Genomic DNA, 24,631 nt, shown 5'->3' with positions numbered 1-24,631 from the left:
CACACACCACAAGAGTAAGCTGACAATCAGTAACCACAGTAACTTTATCTGACCCACCCCGCCAACAGTGTTTTGTTCAACTAACAAAAAGGACAAAAATAACAAGAGGATTAGGAACTAATGACAGTGAAGAAAAAAGTGATAAAGACAAGAGAAGGGAAAATGAAAATTCAAGCAGTCAACAATCAGAGTGATTCTTTACTCTGACAGCAGCACTACAGACTCTGAACTGTTTCCCTACTTAATCCAACTTCTACTACTGTTTTCTTAATGCCCACCTAAGAGAGGATCATGATTAGGGCCAAAGCCTATAATTATACATGTTGCTGTCACTGAGACTACTTAGCCTGAGTGCCTGAGGGAGGGTTAGAAGTAGGGAAAGTCTATATAAGCGTCACTGTTACTGAGACCAGCCCGAATAACTACACAAGGTAGGATCAGGAACAAAAACAAAAAAAAAACCCCTACGTAAATGTCACTGTTACTGAGACATGCCTGAATGCCTACACAAGGAAGGATCAGAAGTAGTCAAAGCCTATATACGTGTTGCTGTAACTGAGAACACCAGCCTGAGCGCTTGAGGGAGGGAGGGAGGGTTAGAAGTAGGGAAGGTCTATATAAGACTCACTGTTACTGAGACCAGCCTGATCAGAAGTAGCCAAACCCTATACAAATGTCCACGTTAATGAGATCAGCCTGAAAACCTACTGAAGGGAGGATTAGTTGGAATCACTGTCACTGAGACCAGCCTAACTGGAAAGGAATTACTTAAGTAATTCCCATTTTCTTTACAAGAGTGCATTTTCCACTGAGACACTGGGAATGAACAGATTACGCTGTGTGTGATTTGAAATTTGCACATCAACCCAAAGGGGGAGTGGCTACAAGCAGATATAGACTGCAGTGATCTCTCAGCAACCATTGATCACAGCAGGCGGGCATTATCACAACTAAGGAGCTGCACAGACACTATGGAACTTCTTGTAACACAACTTTTACAGGTCAGTGACACTTTTTTGAGTCCCCCAAAAAATAAACACCACCTCATCTGTATTCCTTTCTCTTTTAAGTTCAGCAGAAACTGACATTTCCTTTACAAACCATATTGAGATTCCATTTCACCTGTTATCTTTGTATCCGACTCCGGCTTCAAACTTTACAAAAGTATATTTAAATATTTTTTTTATAAAAGTACAAAATCTAAATTTTACAAATTCTTTATGCACTCAGGTCTGTGTTGAAGATTACTATGTGTAACATAAACTACATGCAATCTATTTAAAAAAATAGCAACAAACTTACCAGAATCTCCTCCTGGCAAAGATGGATGCATAGTTTTTATGTACACAGCAGCCAAAATTGCAAACACCAATGTAGTCCCTGTCCACCCTCCTGCCATAAATCTACTTGTTGCTGCTTGGTTGTCATTCCACATACTATTTCTTTTCTCCAGTTTTTCACGTCTTTGTCCTTGCATTTCTGCACATTGCTTACCTCTCAATGAGATGTTTCTAGGGTCTAAGTACAATTTTCTAAATTCATCTGAATTAGGAATATTATTTTCTTTATTTTCTTTTCTTGAGACATTTGCCACACTCAATTTTTGTGGTGTGCTATTTTCTTGAGGCATAGCATTTGCTCCCACTGACCTGTAAACAATGGAAAGATTAACAGCTAAGCAGTACAAATCACCTAATAAAATAAATAACTACTTTAAGATAATTTTATTCTTCATTAGTTATTAAGAAACAAAAATGGCATTTTAAAGCAAAAACCAAATGAAATGGCATCGGTCCAAATGACACTGGCTTGATAATGATGGAGCACAGCTTCAGTTCTATACTTCTTACTCCACTAATGAACAGCTGTTTCTTCTCTAATTAAAAACAGCTTGCAAACAGCTTGTATACTGAACAACTATAGTTTTTTTTGTTTAGGCTCTGACAGGTATTGACAATATAGGTTTGCTTCTCATTCATATTTCCCAGAATGGAGGACATTTCGAGTGGAAAACACATCAAGCATGAATCTCTTGCAACACACACCATATGAGACAGCCCCAAAGTACAGGACACTACCATTAATCATCCTAGCTAGACACCGCTGAAAGCACCATGCTTGCTTTTCAGCAATTAAGTCTTATCAGTCTACAATCTCTGTGACACAAGTGTAATAAAATTATTTCATTGTAAAGCATCTCATAGCTCTGCATTTTCATGCAGTGTGCTACAAAAGAATTTTTTGAAATATGCTAAATGTACAAGGAAGGTATTAGTAAAATCTGTATACAGTTCAGCAACTATCACGAGCAAAGAAGAGAGGACTCCACTTACTAAATGAAAGGAAATGCGCTTATCACACTGAAAAAGTATCATTTCAAAACGCTCACAAGTTATAGCTTAAACTGAACGGAATAGCTGTACATGCGCCACATATACTAAAGCCATGTGTATTAAATAAGATATGTAAAAAGCCCTGGCCTCCCACCCCTTTTTGAGAGAATAAACTTTTGTTGGTCTCCACCTTGCACCACCCCACTGACAGTCCGCATATCATGTATACAGACAGCAACATGTATATACACGTATCAGTCCTGCTGCCATGAGATATGCCCTGCTCTGCAGAATAAAATGAGGAATTTTAGCGACATGAATAAGTTGCCGAAAGCAGCAAGGAAAAATATGAACAGATATTCAGCCGAACATCGCGAGACAACTGCTGTAGGAAAGTGAGAAAATGTGAGACTGTATGCTTTAACAGTTCCCGTTTTCTGACAATTGTCTCTTCGATCTAACCTTACAAATAAATCTTAAGTGGTTATACTCCATCGATCTGACCTTCTTCCACCCTTCACCCCACCTCCCACCCATTGTTTATTCCCACGAACCCATCACACACATACACCACAAAAGCAATAAAGCTGTATATATCTACTGTGAAATAGTGTTGCTCATTTTTTTTTTTTCATTCTCAAAGGTCTAGTAGAGCGCCACAACAATTTTGTCTAACTACTGCATGGGTGAAGCTCAACGCAAGATATTTTCAAACTTCTGGGTGAATGATTCCCCCTCCCTTTCGTTCTCGACATACATGCCTACAAACATCACGTTTGTACACAGTTCTCCGACTGGCTAAACCCATGATGATTTACACGTATCCAAACACAATCCTGGCGTCAATGTTACAATACAATGCAACTTTCTTAGTCTGCAAGTGCAATTACAGGTAGTGCTCATACTCGAACAATACACAGATAAGTATATAGACTACATGAGAACAATATAACCGTCGTCAACTGACATCTGTGCCTCGATCTCCTCCCCCAAGCCACCAGATCAAATCTCTGCACATCAACCCTTCCCGAAACAAACATCGGTCCAAAGATCGATACAATTGTTCACAGACCTTACGGGCTTCAAAAAACGACCTGTAAACATTCTGATTTACTAGCTGATACAATAATGTACACCCAAAAAAACCCTCTCTTTCTTTCCCAACTGTCCACGTAGTCCCAACTGATCAGTATCTCGATCGCCACCATCCACTCAACAAAAATGTTCAGCGAGAGGTGATCGAGTGTGGCGACATAAAAAAAAGGTATTGGATCCACAACAGATGGTAAAATTTATGAAAAAAAAAATCCGTTTTACCACAAACTGTGGCGAAGGGTGGGATTGAAGAGATAAAAGGTCAGAAGATAACGAGTTAATTTAACTTTATTTTCACTGACCGGGTGGAGATGTGGCATTGCATTGTATCTTTGTATTCTGTATCTTTTGACCAACGAATAAATAAAGACATCGTGCCATTGAGTCGAATGTCAACGACATTAGCTGGCTGTTGTTTACTGGCAGTAGAGGAGTGGAAACCGATATCCTGTACAGCTTGCAACACGCATGCATAGCTATTTAGGTCTCACGGTGCAGCGGTTTTTTTGTTTGCACGTTACAGGTGGGTAACGTCATCTCAAGCTGTGTGTCACGATAGTATTATGGGTATAGAATCGGACACAACGTCCAGAGTGCAGGAGCTATGCACGCCGGCTGATATTATTAAATAACTATATGATATGCCCAAGTTCTGTCACACCGCGAATGCCACGCACTTGCCGCCATTACGACCAGTCACGTGACGCTGTACAGTGACACCAAGCACGTACTGCGCCAACTCCAAAAACTTGTGTTCAGATGCTGTGAAAACGGCAACACTGCCTGAAAACGAATTAATGTTGTTACGAACAGAATAATGCCACTAAAAATGTAAGCCACTGCGAAAGACCCTGTATACACATCTATATGTCCGGTCTTTTTTTTTTTTTTTTAATCGTTGCATGTCGGATTTCTGCTGCATCAACCCTCATACAAACAATTAATAAACATAGTTTGATCCATTGCGCAATATACGTCTTTAATTTATTATTATTCAAGTGCTCCGTGCGTGGGTGCGTGCGTGCGCGAGTGTGTGCAATTTTAAGGGTTTGGACTTGCTAGTGCACGAATGCGCTTGCACATGTGCAATTGCATTCCAAACGCTCGACTGCGCTTCCCTGCAGTAAATCTTAGTTTCAAGTAACGTACACGCTGTCACTTTACACCAGTCTTTTCTAGGGACCGGCGGCGACCCACTTCCTTTTTGCTTGTTGGTAACACAACTACCCACCTTTTCCTCCACCTCTCCCCTTGCAACACGGGGCGACGCCGTGTCCCCCACATTCTCTTTCTTGTACTGCACGCGACTTGTTTTTTTAAGGTCCTGTTCGTGTGCCCTGGCACATGCTAAATCCTGGTGTGAACCATGCAGCGTCGCCCCTCTTGAGCCGTGAATCAAGTTAAAGGACAAAACGGTCCACATTGTCTAGCAAGTGGGCGTCCTTCATTTGTTCTAAGACCTTGCTGCTTGAGTGAAGCTGAGTAAACTTAAGTTCCAAAGCTCTGCCTGACAGCCACATGTGGGGGTCATTCTACGGATGGCGAAACAATGAACTTTTGACAAGCTATATAACTGCTGAGCTTTTGGGCTGTAACTGCACCTCCACTCTGTAGTGTGGGACTTTCTTCATTGTATGGGAAACTGACTTTGTCAGCAAAAAGAACAAGTACATTGACTAGTGCACTGTTTCAAAGTCACAAGCACCATGTTTTCCATGGTAAGCACTGCATGTTTTGTTTCAGTCTAATCCATGCATACAACCATGCATAAAACTGTAGCATGTATAATTGAAACATACATGTACATACACAAAACACATTATTAAATAAAATGTTGACAAATTTAAATTATGAAAACAATTGATAGATGGTACTATATTTAGCAGCCGCTACTGCATGTACATGTAGTTCTCCTCAAGAGATCAGACACAAATGATCGAGGATTTAATCTGCAGGTGTTATATCTTTGTTGCTACTATTCATCAGTTAAAATGTTAGCTCTTTGCTGCTTTTATCACTCTTCAGTTCCATTGTGAACTCTGCTGCTGGTACCATACTCATTTATTCAGATGAATTAAGTGGCACATTCTTAAGTAAGGCGTGGCAGATTCCATAAGAACGTCAATGTCAACAAAAGATTTCAACCATTTTGTTTTTATATGGGCAGCATGCTAGCTATGGCCAGCATATTCATGGTCTTCATTGTACATTATTTACATGTGTAACACAAATGACTTGCTTTATTCAGCCACAACAATTTGATTCATGCTGTCTTTGATGGTTGCATATCTCTATAGAACACTCCCTCTTCTGCCATAAGGGAGGAAGAGTGACACTATCTGTATAAGTTATGTTAACCCTTTCAGAAAAATGTAAGGAACAATTACCTTTTTACTGTTAAGCATAGTACATCACTGCGTCATAGCAGATGCCATAAAACTCACCTGAGCAGACATGCATGAATTAAAGCACAGTAGAATACAGGTGTGCTCAAAATTTATAATAACAAAGATATATGACATTTTGTTAAATTTATACCAATGAATTTCTTAATTGTTTGTTTTTAAAGCACTTTAACTGTTTAATAGCTAACTTGATGAGCTTCTTTCATGAACAGTTACACAAAACTAAACCACATACTGCGCATAACAAATAAAGGCGAACACAAGAGACTGCATAATGTCTACTACATGCATTTTCGCCTAAAATCTGCATTAACAGCATATAATGAAAAAGAAGTCCTTCAAAAGTAGCTATTCAACACGTATATAACAGCTTCGTGAGTATCGAGATTATCACAGCAACACAGACAACATGACTTATCGTGATTAACGGGGCTTATTTGTCTGTCTCTACAAAAAACAAAACTAAAATTATGTTCCGATCATCACGATCGCTATGTCGTCGACAAGTCCATCACCTTTAGCATGCTTAAAGATTGCGCCTTAATTTAAGCTTTAATATATTTTAAAAAAAGGTTTGAGCACATTATATTTATATTGGTGTACGTTCATTTGTTTGTGTGAGGGTAGGTGGGCGGACGTATGTATTTTGTAAAAACTTTGATATCGTCCTTACTTTCGCAATCTCTTGGTGTGGGTGACACCGTCCGCTGTATGTAACAGACAATGCGATTGGCTTTTACGCAGCCTTGACCTTCTCCAGTCGTGTCTTCTGCAAAGTTGCAGTAACCTTTGAAGGTGTACATACCCCTACATTAGTACCCGACTTCTTAGCACTGGTCTTAAAATGTTGGCCGAGGTGAGTATTAGGCACATATCCTTCGTGAAGAAATCGAGAACAGCCCATGTACATTTTTTTAAAATCGATCGTGCATGAAATAAATGGTATGTCCACGAACTAAGCTATGTGATGTGTCCCCAGAACTTATCATTCCTTCATCATTGGAGCTAGTTGACTTTGAGTCCAAGTTTAATTATTTCTTATTGTAAACATTAACAGTGCGGAGAAGTGTAAGCGTCTACCATCCACTGAAATACTGTCGTCAGCTTTCGAGAGAACTAATTATAGCGATGTGTTTATAGTTTGATAGATTCAGCACTATTGCTATAGATGCTGTTCTAACACTAGAATCTGTGGGTGACCTGTCTGCTAGGTCACTTAAACAACATATTTTGCTTACTAAGCCATTTCGCCAAGACTTTTAACAATAATAACAACACCTTTCGCCAAGCATCGTCGAACAGGACATTTTTTTGTTACTTCTCTCTTGTAGGATTAATCAAATCAAATCATACTTTATCGTCTGTCGAGGAGACCCAAGACAGAGAAATTTTTCTTTTGCTGACAAGGGCAGGCATACATACTCATACAGACATTTACACACACAGGAGTAAAGATATAATATCATGGTAGTTGGATCTCCGTCAAATGGTCAATGAAATTTCAATACCTTATATTTCTTTATATATATTTTAAAAAATGCGTTGGCATTGCAGACTGCAACGAAATGTGTCTGAACTGCATTTTTGTCATCCTCCTAGTACTTTGTCAGTTGATACTACTATCTGTTCATCACCTGTAGGCAAACAACATTATAAATTAAGATTTAGAGCGGTAAGACTTACTATAAGTACCGAAACTTTATGCAAGTTCATGTGGCCTTATACTTATATTGATGGATTTTTAAGTGTCACCTGGATGCAAGGCCATGCTTAGGGGCAGGCAGAGGAGGCATTTGCCTAGGGCCCCGCCCTTTTGATTAATATGGTATCTATTCCTCTTCAGGGCTTCTGCTTACACAAAAAATTGCATACAGTACGCATTAAAAGTTCGGAGGACCCCTTCAATTTTGTCAATGGGGTCCCCGGGGACCCCTTCAAATTTGGGCGAAGAACAGGGACCCCTTAAAAATCTGAAGAAGGGGTCCCTGGGACCCCAAAGAATTTAGCCATAGCAGAAGCCCTGCCTCTTTGTGCATCAGGTTGCACATAAGGCCTCAACCAGAGTCCGGCACTGATGTCGATCAGCTGAAACCTGCTCCAGGTGACCCCATGTCCAGCCCTTTTCTTTCATCTCCCTTTCCACTGTTCTTCTCCAAGTTTCCTTTGGGTGGCCTCGTTTTCTTCGGCCATCTGGAGTCCATCGTAGGGCGACTCTGGAGAGGTCTGCTGTCTGCTGGCGGAGCACATGTCCAATCCATCGCCAATGCCTTTGTTAAACCTGCGTGGTGATGGACTTGGTTTCAGTTCTTCGGTGGAGTTCTTCGTTGGTGATAGTATTTGGCCAAAAGATGTTAAGTATGCCCCTGAGGCATCTATTTTGGAAGACGTCAAGTCTGTTACTGATGGTTTTGGTCATCTTCCACGATTCTGATCCATAAAGGATTTGCTGATCACATTTGATGAAAATTCTCAGCTTGATCTTCTGACTGATGTTTTTTGCCTTCCATGTGCTCCTGAGTGAGGCAAAAGCCTGGCTGGCTTTCACCAGGCTTAAATCTCCACCTCCGCATCCCTGGTGTTTGACATTTTGGACCCAAGATAGGTGAAACTGTCAACTTCCTCATTCTCTTCTCCATTTAGTTTGATGCTGTCTTGGACTGGCATTCACTCTCATACTTATGGTAACTATAGGCTCCAAATTAATCCCTATGCCTCAGACCCCGTGGGATTAAGAATGGATCTGCCTGGATGTCACAGCTTCATTCACACTCACATCAGCAACATCTGCTGTACCTGCATTTGCAGGATTTAAAGTTACAGATGCATCAAATTCTTTGAGGAATGCCTTTCAAAATCAAAATTATCATCTATTTGTCTAAACCATCCATTCCTTATTTGGGGAGTTCTGTGTACTCATTGCACTACTTGTATAATTATTGCCTCCGCCACCCTAAAAAGTACCTATTATTGACAGGCTCATCTTCGTCACCTCCTTTTTCCCTCATACACTTTTGCAGATATTTATTAATAAGTTTGGGATTGTTGTTTACATGTCTTGCTGTACAGCTCTGTCACCAATGAACTTTGATTTAAGAGTACATTTATTTAAGCTGACAGTAAGCTTACTGAAATGTATAACACATTGTGCAGATTAAGTGAAGAGTTATGTTCAAAGTTTGTCAATGAAAATTCATATAAAGGTTCTGGTGATTTTGCTACATATCGTGAGTTTTTATTTTTATGTTTCTATGTGCCAGGATAATCTATTGCAATAGCTTGATGTTTTGTCATATGGTGCTTATGGCCGTCCTATGGCCATCATATAAAGCTTTGTTTTCTAAAAGCGTTTTACTGTAATGGGATCTGAAAAGATGAAGGTCAAACATATATACATATTATTAAATAATTCTAGCGGATTTTCACTTCAAATTATTGTGTCTTTGTGTTATATTTTTTATTGTACCCATCTGCAAAAAATGTGCTAAAATTGCTCATTGTTACAAAACTAACCTACCTGTCATAAATAAAAGCAGCTTATATACTACATGCTTCCTTGAATATCCTTTGGTACACCTTATAAATAAAGCAGGATTTGCATGCACACATGCACATATGTATTTGCTGATCTAGTTAATAACTATTCAAATCCATTTTGTTTTTCTGACCTGATCAAATTTGGAGGAATGCTCCTATGGGAAGTCTGTAGTTTATGCTGGGTTGTGAGTGTTGCTTTGGAGATGTTTATTTATCCATTGTGTTACTAGTGATTCCAAATGGAAAACGACTTGCATGCAGTGCAAATTTGAATAAGCTTCTTTTATATAAAAGTCGACAATAAATTCACAATTGCAAGAGTTTGTGGGAGAAATCATTCTAGGCATGCTAGTACTGTGTAATGTGCAAAATATAAAGGAAATGTAGCAGTGACAGTTCCTGTATTACCCACAAAGCACATTCATGAATGTTAGCAGAAGAATGCTCCGTCAGCGGTTGAACATCTGTGAGTTTGCTAGCCAGCTGTGATCACAAACCTGTCACTGTCACTTCACCAGTCTAGTTGTGCTTATTTAAATATTGACAGGTTCTTATTTTGAAGTGAAACTTTGCCCCAGTAGCCTGCCTGCAGACTTTTTGTGACATTCTGTGAGCTTGTTTATTAGGGTTTTTCAAAATGCTTTTTTCAATTTTTTTTTAAAAGTCCAACACTAAAATAATAGCATCCTCATAAAATTGTTCTGATAGAGGAGTAAAGCAACAATAATGCATATTTTCTGCAGATTAGAATTAAACATGTAGGTGTAGGGCAATGTTTGTAGCATAACACAAGTAACAGTTTGTCCTCTGTCTCCATGGGGGTGGTGCGGATAGCCAAGTGGTTAATATAAATAGCCAAGTGGTTAGAGTGCTGGTGTCCAAACTGAGAGGCGTGGAGAATAAGGTCATCTGTTACTAAGAAGCATTATGCTGATTATTTATTGTCAGTTCTCGCAAACAGTTTCTGCTTTCTTTCATCCATGTAATCCATGCAGATCTGTAAACTGTCTCAGGAACATACATCACTTAACAGGTACAAGGCCTTTTGATTTGCAGTACTGTTGAAAGTACTGTTTTTATTCGACCTACTACATGTACACTTTACCTATTATTACCGAATTCTCTTGGTCTTGATGTGCATGGTTATCTTGCATAAGTGATTTGCATCTGTGGTGCTCAGTATTTCTCTCTTTTGCAAGATGGCACCAGCTGTCCAGTGAGTGTTAAGCCCACATAATCGATCAATATCCCATGTTTAAAGCACAGCTCTTGAGAAATGTATTTGCTCCTCATCATGGCATTCATTTGAAAATAAATCTCTCTGCTGTTGTTTCCAAGTGGGATAGAGTAGGAAGAGGCAGCAGCAGCACATTTCTCAGATCTCTTATGTAATGGAGACATATAGCTGTTCAAAGCAGATGCTGCTTGATTGCACTGTTTCAGAGATTGTTCTTTCACAATTTATAAGCATACATAAATTAATGGTATTTTATTATGCTAAAGAGTATTGATTGGTTGGGATAATACAGTATGGAGTAACAACTGCTTCTGCTTCCTTATAAAAGTAGAGTTAAATTTGAACACCTGTCTCATTTGACTTGGACACAACAGTGAACAAAAGGCTATTGAGCAGTGAGAGTGTGCACATCTTTGTTTGTTTTTTTATCCCGTTCCCAGTCCACTTCAGAATTTGTCCAAAACTGTTCAGCTGTTTAATATACCATATGACATAAATTCACGTGTAACATTACTCAGTACATTATTATCCAGCTTCACCCAGGTTGCTACTGCTGTGAATCCTGTGATTTACTGCTAACTCGTCCAGCTGTGCTTTTTTTAAAAATCAACTTTCCGTCCATCACATCATTTGAGTGAAGCTCATTCCTAGCTGGCAGAAGTGTAGCAAAACAGGGAGACAGTTGTGATCTTGATGTCCCCTAAGGTGAGGACTGACTCCTGGTCTTGCTCCCCCATCCAGTGACTTTGTTGCTTGCACCAGCCCTTCTCTTTCCCCTTTCCACCTCTCACCTTCTTTGACCTAGTCATTGGCACCTGTTCTCTCCTCCCTCACTTTCTCTATGACTTACTGGCACCTGCTCTCTTCCCCACATCCCCATTTTTCTCTGCCCCACCCTCCCACTTTTTTTTAATCTATGATTTCTTTATCTTCCTCTGTCACTTTTGCTTGCTTTCTTCTTCCATAGCTCCCCTACTAACTGCCACCCATTTCTCCCTCTTGTCTTTCATAGGATGCTGTATTAAATTATTAGCATATCCACATTTCTTCTGCATAGCAGAGGTATGTTACAATTTTTCTCTTGCACAATGTTGTTTTATTTGGAGCTGGTGGTAACGTTTTACATTGCAGAAATAAAAAAAAAAATAAATGTGCTCCAGAGCATCATACACCTACCAAACATATCAAATCAAATCAAACTTTATTGTCTGTCCGAGGAAGTCCAAGACAAAATTTTTTCTTTTGCTCACAAGCCCAACCGCATATACAACATAATATGAGTATATGTATATATGAACACAACATAATGGCCAGACATACAATCCCATACAAGACATCCAACACATAGGCACACCTACACCTTCTCTCACATACATGTGAAACCTCCTAATGAGGATGTCAGGTAGTATGGCAGCCCTACAAATCCTTATGCCTTTTATTTAGGATGGTGAGGACCTCTGGTAGGCAGTTTTTCATGCAGGTGGCACTTTGTAGCGCCTGCCCAAGGGCAACAGCTGAAATTTGGGATGGAGAAGGTGTGATTAGTGTGAGGTGGTGTTATATGCCATCTTTCTGACTGCATGAAGATACAAATCAGAAAGCGACAGCTGTGGTGTACCAGTAATGTTATTTGTCTGGTGGAAGACTGGCCAGCCATGCCTTGTCTTTGACGAGGAGGTCAAAGACAAGGCAACCACACCAGGCGGTGATGTTAAATGTCAGGATGCTCTCAACAAGAGACCTGTAATTAGTCTCCAGCACCCCAGAGGTGATTTAAAGCTGCAGAGTTATCTCAGAAGGTACAGACTTTGCTGAGCCTGTCTGTACACTTGGTTCACGAGATCGCTAAAGGAGAGCCTTCTGTCTGTCACAGAGATTATCATGCTCAGTATTTGTGATATTGATGTATGTTACTGCATCTTGTTAAAGATCATGCCATTAATTCTTGTGCATCTGAAACTAGAAGTGGAAATAGATCTTGTGCCATAGGAACAAAGTACTTATCATGAGGACAATGGAGCTTGTGGTTTGTGCTGTCAGATCTTATCTTTGGCATACATAGTTTCTTTTTGGATGTGGCTTCCCTTTAGAGGGCTCTGGTGCTAGTAGTGTTAGCTTGCCCTGATATAGCTTAGCTGCTGACCTTGAAAAACACTAAAAACTAAAGTACTAGTGGGTGTGGATTTTAATGAACTGCAACATTGTCTGATGGAGGATGTCTAATGCAGCATATGTGAGCTTCTAGCTATTGCTGTTAGCAGTAACTGTTTTAGTTGGAATGCTAGCACAAAAAGTTTTTCCACAGTAGCTCATCCAACACCTTCTTTGCCACCCAGACTTCAGGCAGTGCACTCCATAGTAGTGTCTTTATTGCTCAACTCCTGAGGGAGTGAAGAGGCTTAAAGGGCAAGCATCACCACAATAAATAAAGGAGTGAGGGAGGAAAGAAAAGAAGTAGGGTGCTTCTTTTACGTCATACACATAATTGTACTGGTTCAGACATATATGCATGACTGGGTGTGCATTGGTGGAGGTGGTGTAGGAGGAAGAATGCCAAGTGTGTGGTAGAAAGTTTATGCTAGCAGAGACCACCCTTGCTTTGATGCATGTCACATTTTGTAGCTTACCACCTTGCCTGCTGTTCTAATCACAGCCACATTGTAGATGACAGGTGACATTTTTCTTGTCCATCATGTGTTCACGTGACAGCATCCTTCAGTTCCTTTATATTCTATTAGCATTCAAGCTGGAGTTGCTTCATTGGGGGTGGGAGGAGAGGAAGTCAAAAGAGGAGCTTCAAGTTGATTACTGCCTACAAGTTGGTGTGCTTTCAAAATGTTTGGTTAGCACCTGGACACTGCGAGGATGGTGCATGCATTTGAATAAAAAGGAACAAAGTATTCAGGGGTGTATTTTATGGGCTTGGTATGGCAAGCAGACGAAGGGAGTGACAGTCATACCTGGCCCTTCCCACAAGCTCACAATTTGTGCAAAATTCTTCTTGTAAATTTGTTTTGCAATTGCCTACATTAGCGATGTCTACCCCTTTCAAGGAGATAAAGCTGTACATCCCATCTGTGCCATTGATTTAATCATCTGAAGTTTTACCTAGATCACAAGTGGCAACCAGGTGTGTTTCTGTGCATGTGTGCATGTGGAGAGTTCGTGGTAGGAGCAGACGTTGAAGAACATTTTATGCTGTGACTAGCAGTTGAACAGCTGCAACATTTTCCCAGGCATGGGTGATAACTGTGCGCTTATCCACAACAAGAATTATTTGCTTGGCCATGAAGACTTACTGGTAACGTAATAAATAAAACTTTTTGTGAAAATATTTAAATATTTTCACCGAGGCGTGATATTAATTGCTTTAAATAGTTTGTGGAACACTGTTTCTTTAAGCAAAAACAGCAAGTTAAATTTCATAATCTTTTTGTATAGAGGGAGAGAGAACTTAAAAATTAAATGTTTTTTTGTGAAATACAGTCTTTTTCACAGCAGGAGACTGTTAAGAGAATGTGTGTTACATAAAGTTTTTCTACTTGCAATGCACTTAATCTAACTGCAGCAGTTGTACAGCTTTCTCAAAAACTAGACCTTGTGTTTTAGCACTTTTTTTTTTATCTCCACATGCAGATATATATAATAAATATACAGATTTTCTGGCATATTACAATGTGCATGCATGGATACAAAAGCACACAGAGAAGGTAGGGAAAATCTTATATTTGCTTGACTTTTTTGTGCTTTGGAGAATATAGTTCTTTGCTGCTTTCAAAGAAGTAAAGAAAAGGCATAATAGGATGGGAAATCGACCAGAAATTACCTAAATGAAAGTCTAAACGGAAAAAGCAGAGTGTGCAGCACAAGAGCCATTACATCTAGTATCACAAACGATATTGTGATGAAAGGTTAAGTTTCAAACACACATGTTTCGTCACTGTAAATCTGAGGCAGCTTACTGCCATTTCTACATTTTAGTGTGTGTGCCAACAGTTTGACTCAATTATTTTTTTTTAAACTATTGAAAAACTAACTTATTTACAGTCTTGAGAACATTTGTCAAGACCCACCAAAAGAAAGGAAAGAAAGCAATGTTCATAAAAAATAATATTGGTAGTTTTTAAATCATTACATTTGACTTGACGCGATGAAGAATTATTGTCACACCTTGACAGCAATCAGACATCGATATATTGATTACCTTGTTTTGCTAGTCTCAAGTGGCTGGAATATGTGACCTATAGATCAGGGTGGAGTGAAGGGTAAATTTTGAGTTAAAATGCTATCAGTATAGATTGGTATGGGGGAAGAGTACATCTCTTAGTTAAGATGCCCTCAACTTAGATGAGGGAAGGGTAATCGAGATTGTGGAACAATCTCAACTTATATTGGGTTAATATCTTTAGTTAATTTGCTGGACCTGGGCTATTTACTGGCCAACTGCTATTGCCTTAACTTGGGTGATAAAAGGTTGCATGATGAATATAGTCATGATCTGAGCCCAGAGTATACATCATTAATGTTTAGATGGAGAAATGATGGATTAGTGTTGGTGCATATGCATGCACATCTTTACATGTGTTTTCATGTAAATATACTTTGATTGATTTGAAATAAATAGCCTTCATGTATGAGCACCTGATAGTAAAAACATCACCAAAAAGAAAGAGAAAGCTTTAACTTCCACCCTTATTTTCTGAAATGTGTATTAGAGTAACGTTTTAAATACCCTTAGAAAATTGCAGTTTTTTCACACCATACTTCACCCTTATAATTACAGCATTACTGCTCTCTTATGTCTGACTAAAACCAGTGTCATCAGATACTGTAATGAGAAATATCAAAACTGTTCCTCAACATGGTATGGAAAGACTGTAATTGGTGTCTCCTCCATCTCCTACTGGGACACAAAGACTGATTCCTTCAACATTGTGTTAATCATCTAGCACTGAAATGGTTACAAATAGTTTTTGAATAAGTTTTAGTAACAGTCAGAAGTGAAGATTGCAGATGAAGCTAGCTGTGTTTAGAGAGAAGATGGTCTGTTGCACCACAAAGTTGTTTCAGTACTTTATGAAAATATTATTTTTGCACATCATGTAGCAGATTTAATAGCAGTTTGGCAGATGCACTTTGTTTCCTCACTCCACCTTTAACAGCTACCTGCTGGATGCTGGCTTGAAGTTCTAATTGGGACCACATCTATTCAATTAAAAGAAACAGAACCAAACTTACTTTTTCTTGGCTTTTTTTTTTTTAAAGGACACTTTCGTGAAAGGACATCGACGCACACCCAGTGACATTGAGTTCCGGGAGTTAACACGACGAGATGCCCAGTCTGCTATGAACAAAGAGTTGACCAAACTCCTGGCAACAGTTCAACCTGGCCTTCAAGAGGTGCTTAAGAATCACTAATCTTTGGTGTTATGCTGTCTGTTTTTGTTTTAAAGATTTCTACACTGTTTAAAGTCAAAGTCATTTATATCTTTCATGTTTCCGAATTCAGTGGTGACACTTTACAAAGTGTAAAATCTTGGTTCAGCTTGTGTTCTTTACACCTAGTTTTGAAAGAATATTGGAAGCAATTTTTACATTTTCATCTCAGTATTTATATACATTTCCATGTAATTTGATTTTGGACACAAACTGGTTAGTGGCTAGTAATAGTTCCCATCTCAACACAGCTCAGGCCTGGGTCTTTAAGAGAAAACAAAGCATAATAGATATTTAAAATTCATTTCCCTAGTGGGACAAGGATTTTTTTTCTTGGTGTCACAAAATCATTATTTTACCACATAAAATATATATATTCCTGTGCATACACCCATATACCACATGCCCACCTGCACACATACACATGCATTTACCTGAGGCAGAAGCTAAAAGAAGTGACTAGTTGGATATACTTTGCTTTTGTGTGTATATGTTGAAAAATAAATGCTTAAATATTAGTGAATCATGCTTGTTTTTTTTTTGTGTGTAGAAAACAAGGAAGGAGTTTGACAATTTTGAAACCCTTTTTGGTCGCTTTCTTCGTGAATCAGGCACAGCTTTACAGTGGGATAAACTAAAACTTTTGTCTGATGAAGCTGTAAGTACCCACCCTAAAAATGTGCCATATGTTTCTAAGGTATGCCTTTATGATAATATTTTCTGTTAAGGTTGGGGACATATACCTTTTCCTTGTTATTTGCCTGATTACTACTAATCAGTATTATGCAGTGTGAACTTTTTTTTACAACCAAGGGTGTACCTGTGTATGTGATTACATATCACAAGTGTGTGTGCCTACACGTGCATGCAAGCGACAAGCAGGAAATTTAATCTCAGATTATGACTTTAGAGAAAGTATTTTTCTGTATGAAAATGTAAAAATCCTAATACAAATTTTTTGATGATTTTGATATATTCTTCCCGTTAATGCATCCAGAGAAAAACATTTATAATTTACTGATTCTCTATGCCTACAGGTCAAGTCATACAAAAACCTTCCTGTTCCTGCAGAGTCTCATGCCAAACATCTTCTGTCCAAACTGGTTGTGATTAAGCTTAATGGTGGCCTGGGCACTAGCATGGGCTGTACAGGCCCTAAGAGTGCCATCTGTGTGCGCAATGAGCTTACCTTCCTTGACCTTAATGTGCAGCAAATTGAGGTTAGCTTTGGTGGCTTTGAGAGAAAATTTAAGAGGACAGTTTGGATCTTTTATTTTAGCTCTTTTCTATCATGGTTTAAAACTTGACAGAAGTGATTGAAATTCCACTACCAATATTGCAGTAAGAATCAAAATTGTTAAAGGCATTTGGTACTAATAGAGCTTATAGTTAATCCTTTGTTATTGAAAATATTTAAAATTTAATGCTATCAAATCCTTCAAAATGTTATTCCTCTATGCTTGCAATTTTATATCTTACCCCCAATGGATATGAAATATTAGATCATGATCTTAAACTAAGTTTTCTTTACGAAAATGCAAATTTCTTAAGATATGTTAGATCTGGAACTGTTTTTCTTCCTTTCTCAAATATTCCTTTCTTTGACATCGAAACAACAAAACTTTGACGTAATTAGTAAATAGCTGTGGCACAACTTAAAAGTAAATCAATAATAATCTCTGAACAGGGGACAGAATTAGAGAAATTAGTAGCAATTTACATGCGTACCCTCTTCCCCACACTTAATCTCTTTTTTTGCCTTCTCTTTCATTCTCCTACCCCTTCTGTCTGTCTCTGGTATGCATGTGTGTATGTGACTGCACACACATGCACACATTGACACGTTATGAAAGAAACAGATAATTAAGATGGCGTGCATATGATATAACAGATCTGCCTGCATAGTGTACTTTTTTTACAAGTATCAGTGGTATCTGTGATAATACAACTAATCATTTTTTGAAACATCAGATTATTTTCTTTTCAAGTAAAGTTCTTTGGTTTGATTAAAGTGGAAACCGATTGGTAATTTATTTTTCTGTTTTTTGTTGTACAGCACTTGAACAAAGTATATGGTGTAGACGTACCACTGGTGTTGATGAATTCTTTTAACACAGATGAAGACACCCAAAAGCTGCTGCGCAAATACAGTCAGATCAAAGTCTCCATTCACACCTTCAACCAGAGCAGGTCTCTTTTTGCATTAGCCAGTTACTCTTATTTAGGTAACATAAGTTATTACATCATACCAGCTACCTGTCTTTCCTTTTTTTTTTTAATGATGGGATGGATTTGATAATAATAAATTTACATTTGTATAGTGCTTTTCCACAACAACTGGGTCATATTCTGAGTCTATTTTGGTAACAACACAAAATAGAAGAGTTGCACACCAAATGAAAATGGTAAATTCTGGAAAAGATATGAAATTGTAATTTGTGGGTTAAAACTCAAGAAGTAGATGCTGAATGGGTTCACCAAAGGTTTTGTCTTTATTAGTGGAGAGTGAAAACAGCTTCTCAGCAGACTTCTGGATCACCTGAGTTATTTTACTTGCATTTTTGTAGACTTTTCATGTCTTTGGCATTTTATTTTTTTCTGTCATGTTACTCATTACATCAGTTCTTGAAGATAATCTCAGCTTTGTATTTGTACTAACATTTCACTGTAAACTTCTGTTCTTACAGGTATCCCAGGATCAACAGAGAGTCACTGTTGCCCATTCCTTTAAGTTTTGGACCTGAAAGTGTAGAAGGGTGAGTATATTCTATACTGTTCTGTTATATTTGATCTCATTTTGGTGTCCTTACCAGAACACATCAGTGAGCATAAACCCATGCACAACGAACACTTTCAAATACCTTCACACACATCTACCCACCCACCCACCCATACACATATTTGTTGCCACATGGTCACAACTATACATGTACTTGCATGTGCACATATATGTACATATGCAAATATCATCTAATATAATAATAAAATAAAAGCATGATTCTTTATCAGGGCTTCTGCTAAGGCTAAATTTGACGAAAATTGAAGGGGTCCTCCGAACTTTTAATGCGTACTGTACACAATTTTTGCGTTAAGCAGAAGCCCTCTTTATGTGCCTGAGTGCTGCCTGCTGTTTAAACTGTGACTTAAATGCCATTTATCCATATTTTTTTTTTCTCAATTGTTCAATCTTCTGATTAAATTCTTTTTTGTAAATGTATAGGCTCATCCTTATAACAACTAGTATCCCCCAGTTTATAGTGATGCTTATCTGAGCTTTACAAGTCACAGCCTCTGACTAATATCTAACTTTTCAAACGCCTTGGTATACATGTGTGTGATCCTGTATTTTGACAGCTGGTATCCCCCAGGTCATGGTGACGTTTATCAGAGCTTCTACAACTCAGGGCTTTTGCAGGAGTTCATCAGACAGGGGAAGGAGTATGTCTTCGTCTCGAACATTGACAACATGGGGGCCACTGTTGACCTCATTATCCTTCACCCAGTTTATGATTTATATTATTTTTGCAATCCCTAAGCATTTGTTTATATAATTCAAATTTTATTTATTTGTGTTTGATATAAAGTCTCTTGTGAAGTACATCAAATATCAACAGTCATAAATTTGCATTGTTAAAAGACAAAAACCTATATGAAAGTCACAATGCAAACAACTTGAGAACATGCTGAAATCAGCTACTTCTTGAGCTTGCAGAAGGATTAAACAGATTAATACTGTTGATGTGTGTGAGCAGATATGTGCAAGGTGGAGTTTCCAGCCCAGACAATGATTTTCAATATGCGTTTTCTAGATTTCCAAATTAGTGGGGAATAACAGTAAAGAGGAAGGAGTTGCTTATCAGTTAAGGTTATATCACAGCAGACAAGGTTATATCACAGCAAAGCACCTGGGCTTGAAGAAAGGGGCCATATGCAGAGAAATAATACTGTGTCTAAGACAAGATGCAAACTCGGAATGCCTGCTATTGGTGACAAGTACTTACATGTAATAAGTCTGCTGTGGGATGAGATCCCATAGAGAATGGCAGTGGGGGGACCATTGTGGCTGACCAACATGGAAAGAGGACATTTCTTTTAAGGCTTGTGTGATTTGTCAAGGTACTTCGTAACACTCCAGCTTCAAGTTGTTTTAACGGATATTAGACCAGAGAGAATTTTAGACATTATATTTCTTTAACTTTTATCAGATATTCTAAACTTTCTTTTAAACAAGAGCAATGGACCTGCCCCAGAATTTGTCATGGAGGTTACAGACAAGACACGGGCTGATGTCAAGGTGATTGTTAGAGAATAGTACAAAATGTTGTCTTGTGGATGTATAGAATCAGAAAGACTTGAATGGAGCTGCCTAGGAAAACGTGACTCATGAAGGAACTTTAAAATTATTGAGTTAAAAAGACTGCAAGACTTGGTACATGTAGGCACAGAGAACGCCTTTTGGAAAATGAAAATGTTATGAAAGAAATGGATAATAAATTGGTTCTCTGTTAACAGGGTGGTACACTAGTTGAATATGAAGGAAAACTGAGACTTCTTGAAATTGCCCAAGTTCCAAAAAATTATGTTGACGAATTCAAGAGTGTGAGCAAGTTTAAGTAAGTTATTTTTGTCAAATATGAGCTAATTTATGAACTTGTGAGTATATGTAAAATTAATTGATATATAATGGCTCATTTATTTTACAATTGTGCATCTTTTCCATGTATACTTGCTTGTAAGTCTTGCCTCTGAATTAAAAATCAGTTTTTGTCTTAACAATATTTAAAGTAAAAGTTTGCATGTAGATATTGCTGTGTCAGTAATAACCAGACTGTTATTTATATTTTTAAAAAATATTTGCTAGGATTTTCAACACCAACAACTTGTGGGTGAGTCTAGGTGCAATTAAGAGAGTTGTGGAGGAGGCGACTCTGCATATGGAAATTATTGTTAACCCTAAGGTGAGCTTTATTGCTGTGTCTCTCAATGTGAATAGCTTAATTTCTTTGTTGGAAGTATGCACTCATTTATTTGGATAATGACTAAACAGCTTTCATGTTTTCCTACTGCTTTGTGAAATTCAACAAAGGTTAGATCTCACAGTGAACTTTATTCTTTCTCTTTCCTTTTTTTTTTTAAGCATCTTGTCATGGTGGTATTATGGAAATCATAAAACTTCATGTGAAAGTAATATGGCCTTTGGCAGTTTTTGTTCTAACCAGGAGACTATTTCCAGCAAGAGTTGAATGCAGAATGGCAAGAACTTTAGTGGCTGTACAGATTCTCAATGATTGTTCTTTGAGTAAGTGATGCACCTACAGACTTGAAAGCATGCAACCATATCAGGTACTGAGCTTAGATTCTTTGTTTTGCAGACCTTGGATAATGGCTTGAATGTGATTCAGTTGGAAACTGCTGTTGGTGCTGCAATCAAGAGCTTTGATGGTGCTTTGGGTATGTTAACTTTTATGGCTTTTTTAAAAATCTAAATAAAATGAAAAGAGCAAGTATAGTGTCATGTCATTCTGTCAGTGATAAGACACATATTCATTCTCTTCTGCAGGTATAAATGTACCAAGAGTAGATTTTTGCCTGTGAAACAACCTCAGATCTGCTCGTAATCATGAGCAACCTGTACACTCTTCGCACTGGAGCTTTGGAAATGTCACCAAAAAGAGCCTTTCCAACTGTTCCCCTTGTGAAATTGGGCACACATTTCAACAAGGTCAGCAGACAGCTAATTACAGAAGTAGTCAGTCATGGCATAAATGTGAAGGTGTGGCTGACTGCCTTACCTTGGAAATATTTACAAGCCTCAAAAAATAATTAACTTTTAATTTCTAGCATCAGTTTGAGATCTTTTAATGTCTTTTCTTTTTTGGCCTTTAACTCTTTCTTGTGTTTTATTGTCTTCAGTTTAAGCTTTTTACATTACACTTAACATTTACACATTCATGCATATTCTAGATATTTTTAGAGGTGGATATTGTACGTTCACCACCTGAAATACTCCTTTTAGCTTGTATACATTTTCCTTGATAATAAAAAAAAAAAATGAGAGGTGACGGGGAAAAGTTTTATTAAGAAACCCATATTGACATCAGTGACGCAGCATAGCAGAAAGTCATCCACTTCTGTTGTTTTTGTTAGTATGGCTTTTTAAAGTTTCTACATTCAATAACACACCTAACTCCATGAGGTCCGACACTGAAAAACCCTGTCCATAGAAGAATGTGGTGTATAGTAAAATTCTATTTGTCTTGCATAGTGATACATTTCCATCTTTCCTGCAGGTGAAGGACTTCTTGTCTAGGTTTGCTAGCATTCCTGATGTCCTTGAACTTGACCACTTGACAGTGTCAGGTGATGTGACATTTGGCAAAGAAGTCATACTCAGGGTGAGTGCATAGCAGTTTACTTTCATCATATTGATTTTCGTGTCACATTTAGCAGTAGGTTCTCAATTCTTTGTAAAAAATTGGCACAAAGCTTATACTTACTGCTTTGAACATGTTAAGGTTATCAGCACTGATAGATGAGATTATATTGTGCAGTGTTGTATATTTCTGTACGTTGCAGGGAACAGTGATCATCATAGCAAATCATGGAGAACGGATAGACATTCCACCAGGTGCTATACTGGAAAACAAGATTGTCTCAGGCAACTTGAGAATTTTAGACCATTAGAATCATGTAGCACTGGGATTCTAGAAGAAATCAATGAATACTAGGTTCTGTTGCTGGTGGCTGACCAAGCTGTTTCAAGATAAAATTGTATTCTGCTCCTTCCAGTACTGTATGGTTAGGAATTTATGGTACACCCAGCACTTTGTGGTCAGGTGAATGTAACCGAATAGCTGTTATCTTCAAAGTATTACATTTTATATGTGTTAGATGATGTCAGAGGTTCAATCCTGCCAGTGTTAAGAGAGTGGAATTACTTGTCTGAAAGCATCACAGTTGGTTCTGTCTGTTCAGCAGAAAGTTAATGCATTTTATCTTTGTATGAAGTGTTCTTATTTTATCACATTGCCAGTTGTCCCTGGACAGCTCAGGCTATTGTTTTAACAGGATATTTTACAGGAGCAGCATACACACAGGATTAAGTGTAGGTTCTTGGTAATTTATGCTGCAAGTAGCTTTCCTTATTTTTGATTTCAACAGTTTTTGTCTTTCATATATCAATGTCATCACCTATGTTACATGCATGGATGGAAGTGTAGGCTTGTGTGCATGGATAGGCTTGTGTGCATGGATGTATTAGTGTGCTCATTTGTGCATGTGTGGTAGCTGAAAACATTTAAGCCAGCGGTTCTCAACCTGTGGGGCGTGCCCCCTGGGGGGGCGCGCCGTGCTTACAAGGGGGTCATGAAGGTGGTAATTTTTTAAAAGTTTCTTATACCGGTATTAGTGAAATTAGCTTACATTGCTGGCTAAGGGGGGTGCGCGGACGTACCTTTGTTCGTCAGGGGGGTGTCACTAGTAAAAGGTTGAGAACCGCTGATTTAAGCTTTCTGGTGAGGTGGTTGGCAGTTACTCAGGGAACTGTGATCCATAAACCAGGTCTCTACTGACGTAAGCAGCAGAAGGGGAGACAATTTAAATTGCTGAACTGGACAATCCATGTATGTACACAGAAAATATGAAATACTTATTTTGTGACTTTTATGGCTGTGTGTTTCAAATGATAATGGTATTCCTACTAGTGATAATGGAATTGAAACATATCTGTCCAACATGGTTCAGTGATGAAATAAATGACACAAAGGCATTTAAATCCCAATGCTAACATAAATGTGTAAAATTCTGAAATTGTTATAAATCCTAACACAGCAGAACAGAGATGAGTTAAGGAAAGAAGCAATACATAGTGTAACTATGAGAAAGACATTAATGAAAGGAATGTATCTTGTGCCTGATTTATAGGCCTGCATGTGCTAACATCACAAAGGAACTGACAATCGCATAGGAAGATGCTCAGCTTTTTTTGGGGGTGGGGAAGGGAGGGGGCAAACTTCATACTGACAGTGGTGTTCACATTCTTGTCCCCTCAGTATCTTTTTTGAGGGGATGCTGCCTCCAATGTCCCCTGGTTCCTATGCCACTGAGTATAATTTTTACTGTTATTGTTGTCATTTTAAATTGGAAAGAGTAAGATAAGCATTTTTTTAAAAACCCACATAGCTTTACGTTTTGGTAGTTTCCTTACATAATTAAAGTTTGTTTTACATTCTTTTAAATACAGAATCATAAAGAAATCATTATCTCAAGCTGTTAAAATATTTGCAGCTTCGTTGAAAAATGTGCAGAATGTCTTTTGATCCAGGTAACTCTTAATGTGTTCCTGTAACATACTGCAACAAGTTTTGTTGAATGGCATGAAAGAATATTGGGAGAAGATAACAACTTAACCCCTTTTTTTTTAAATTTCTGTGGTCTAAGATCCGGTAGAGTTTATTAACTGCTGAAAGATCAATTATACCATCAAAAAAACTGTGTGATATTGATGAGGCTATTACAATTGTATATGAGTTTGGAATGATTCATTTTATTTACTGTTAACTGTGTAGCAAGATAAGAATTTTATGCAGATT

The 24,631-nt window shown here is 38.1% G+C and overlaps 2 protein-coding genes across 11 annotated transcripts in view; one reads left to right on the top strand and one right to left on the bottom strand.

The window, feature by feature from the left end:
- The window catches only part of LOC112571346 (transmembrane protein 260-like), a 22,987-nt gene extending 16,450 nt beyond the window's left edge, over window positions 1-6,537 (bottom strand). Inside the window, exons 1-2 of one of the 10 annotated variants that reach the window (XM_025250291.1) lie at window positions 6,507-6,537; window positions 1,303-1,649 (exon numbers count right to left, since the gene is read on the bottom strand). In XM_025250291.1, coding sequence (XP_025106076.1) covers window positions 1,303-1,630 — 328 coding nt within the window. In that variant the 5' untranslated portion in view covers window positions 1,631-1,649; window positions 6,507-6,537. The other 9 variants (XM_025250293.1, XM_025250285.1, XM_025250287.1 and 6 more) reach the window with 9 other exon arrangements.
- Window positions 611-24,631, top strand: LOC112571345 (UTP--glucose-1-phosphate uridylyltransferase-like). Its single transcript, XM_025250276.1, is given in 15 exon segments — window positions 611-1,001; window positions 15,870-16,004; window positions 16,591-16,698; window positions 17,078-17,260; window positions 18,097-18,230; window positions 18,728-18,796; window positions 19,395-19,528; window positions 20,246-20,334; window positions 20,553-20,653; window positions 20,902-20,998; window positions 21,413-21,491; window positions 21,601-21,625; window positions 21,627-21,762; window positions 22,331-22,435; window positions 22,617-24,631. Coding segments are annotated over 15 exon segments (1,533 nt in total). The 5' UTR covers window positions 611-971; the 3' UTR covers window positions 22,725-24,631.

Source organism: Pomacea canaliculata, linkage group LG8 (assembly GCF_003073045.1).
Source record: "Pomacea canaliculata isolate SZHN2017 linkage group LG8, ASM307304v1, whole genome shotgun sequence".
Classification (NCBI taxonomy): Eukaryota; Metazoa; Mollusca; class Gastropoda; order Architaenioglossa; family Ampullariidae; genus Pomacea; species Pomacea canaliculata.
The sequence above is the reverse complement of the archived record's forward strand: the minus strand, read 5'-3'. Positions and strand labels throughout refer to the sequence as shown.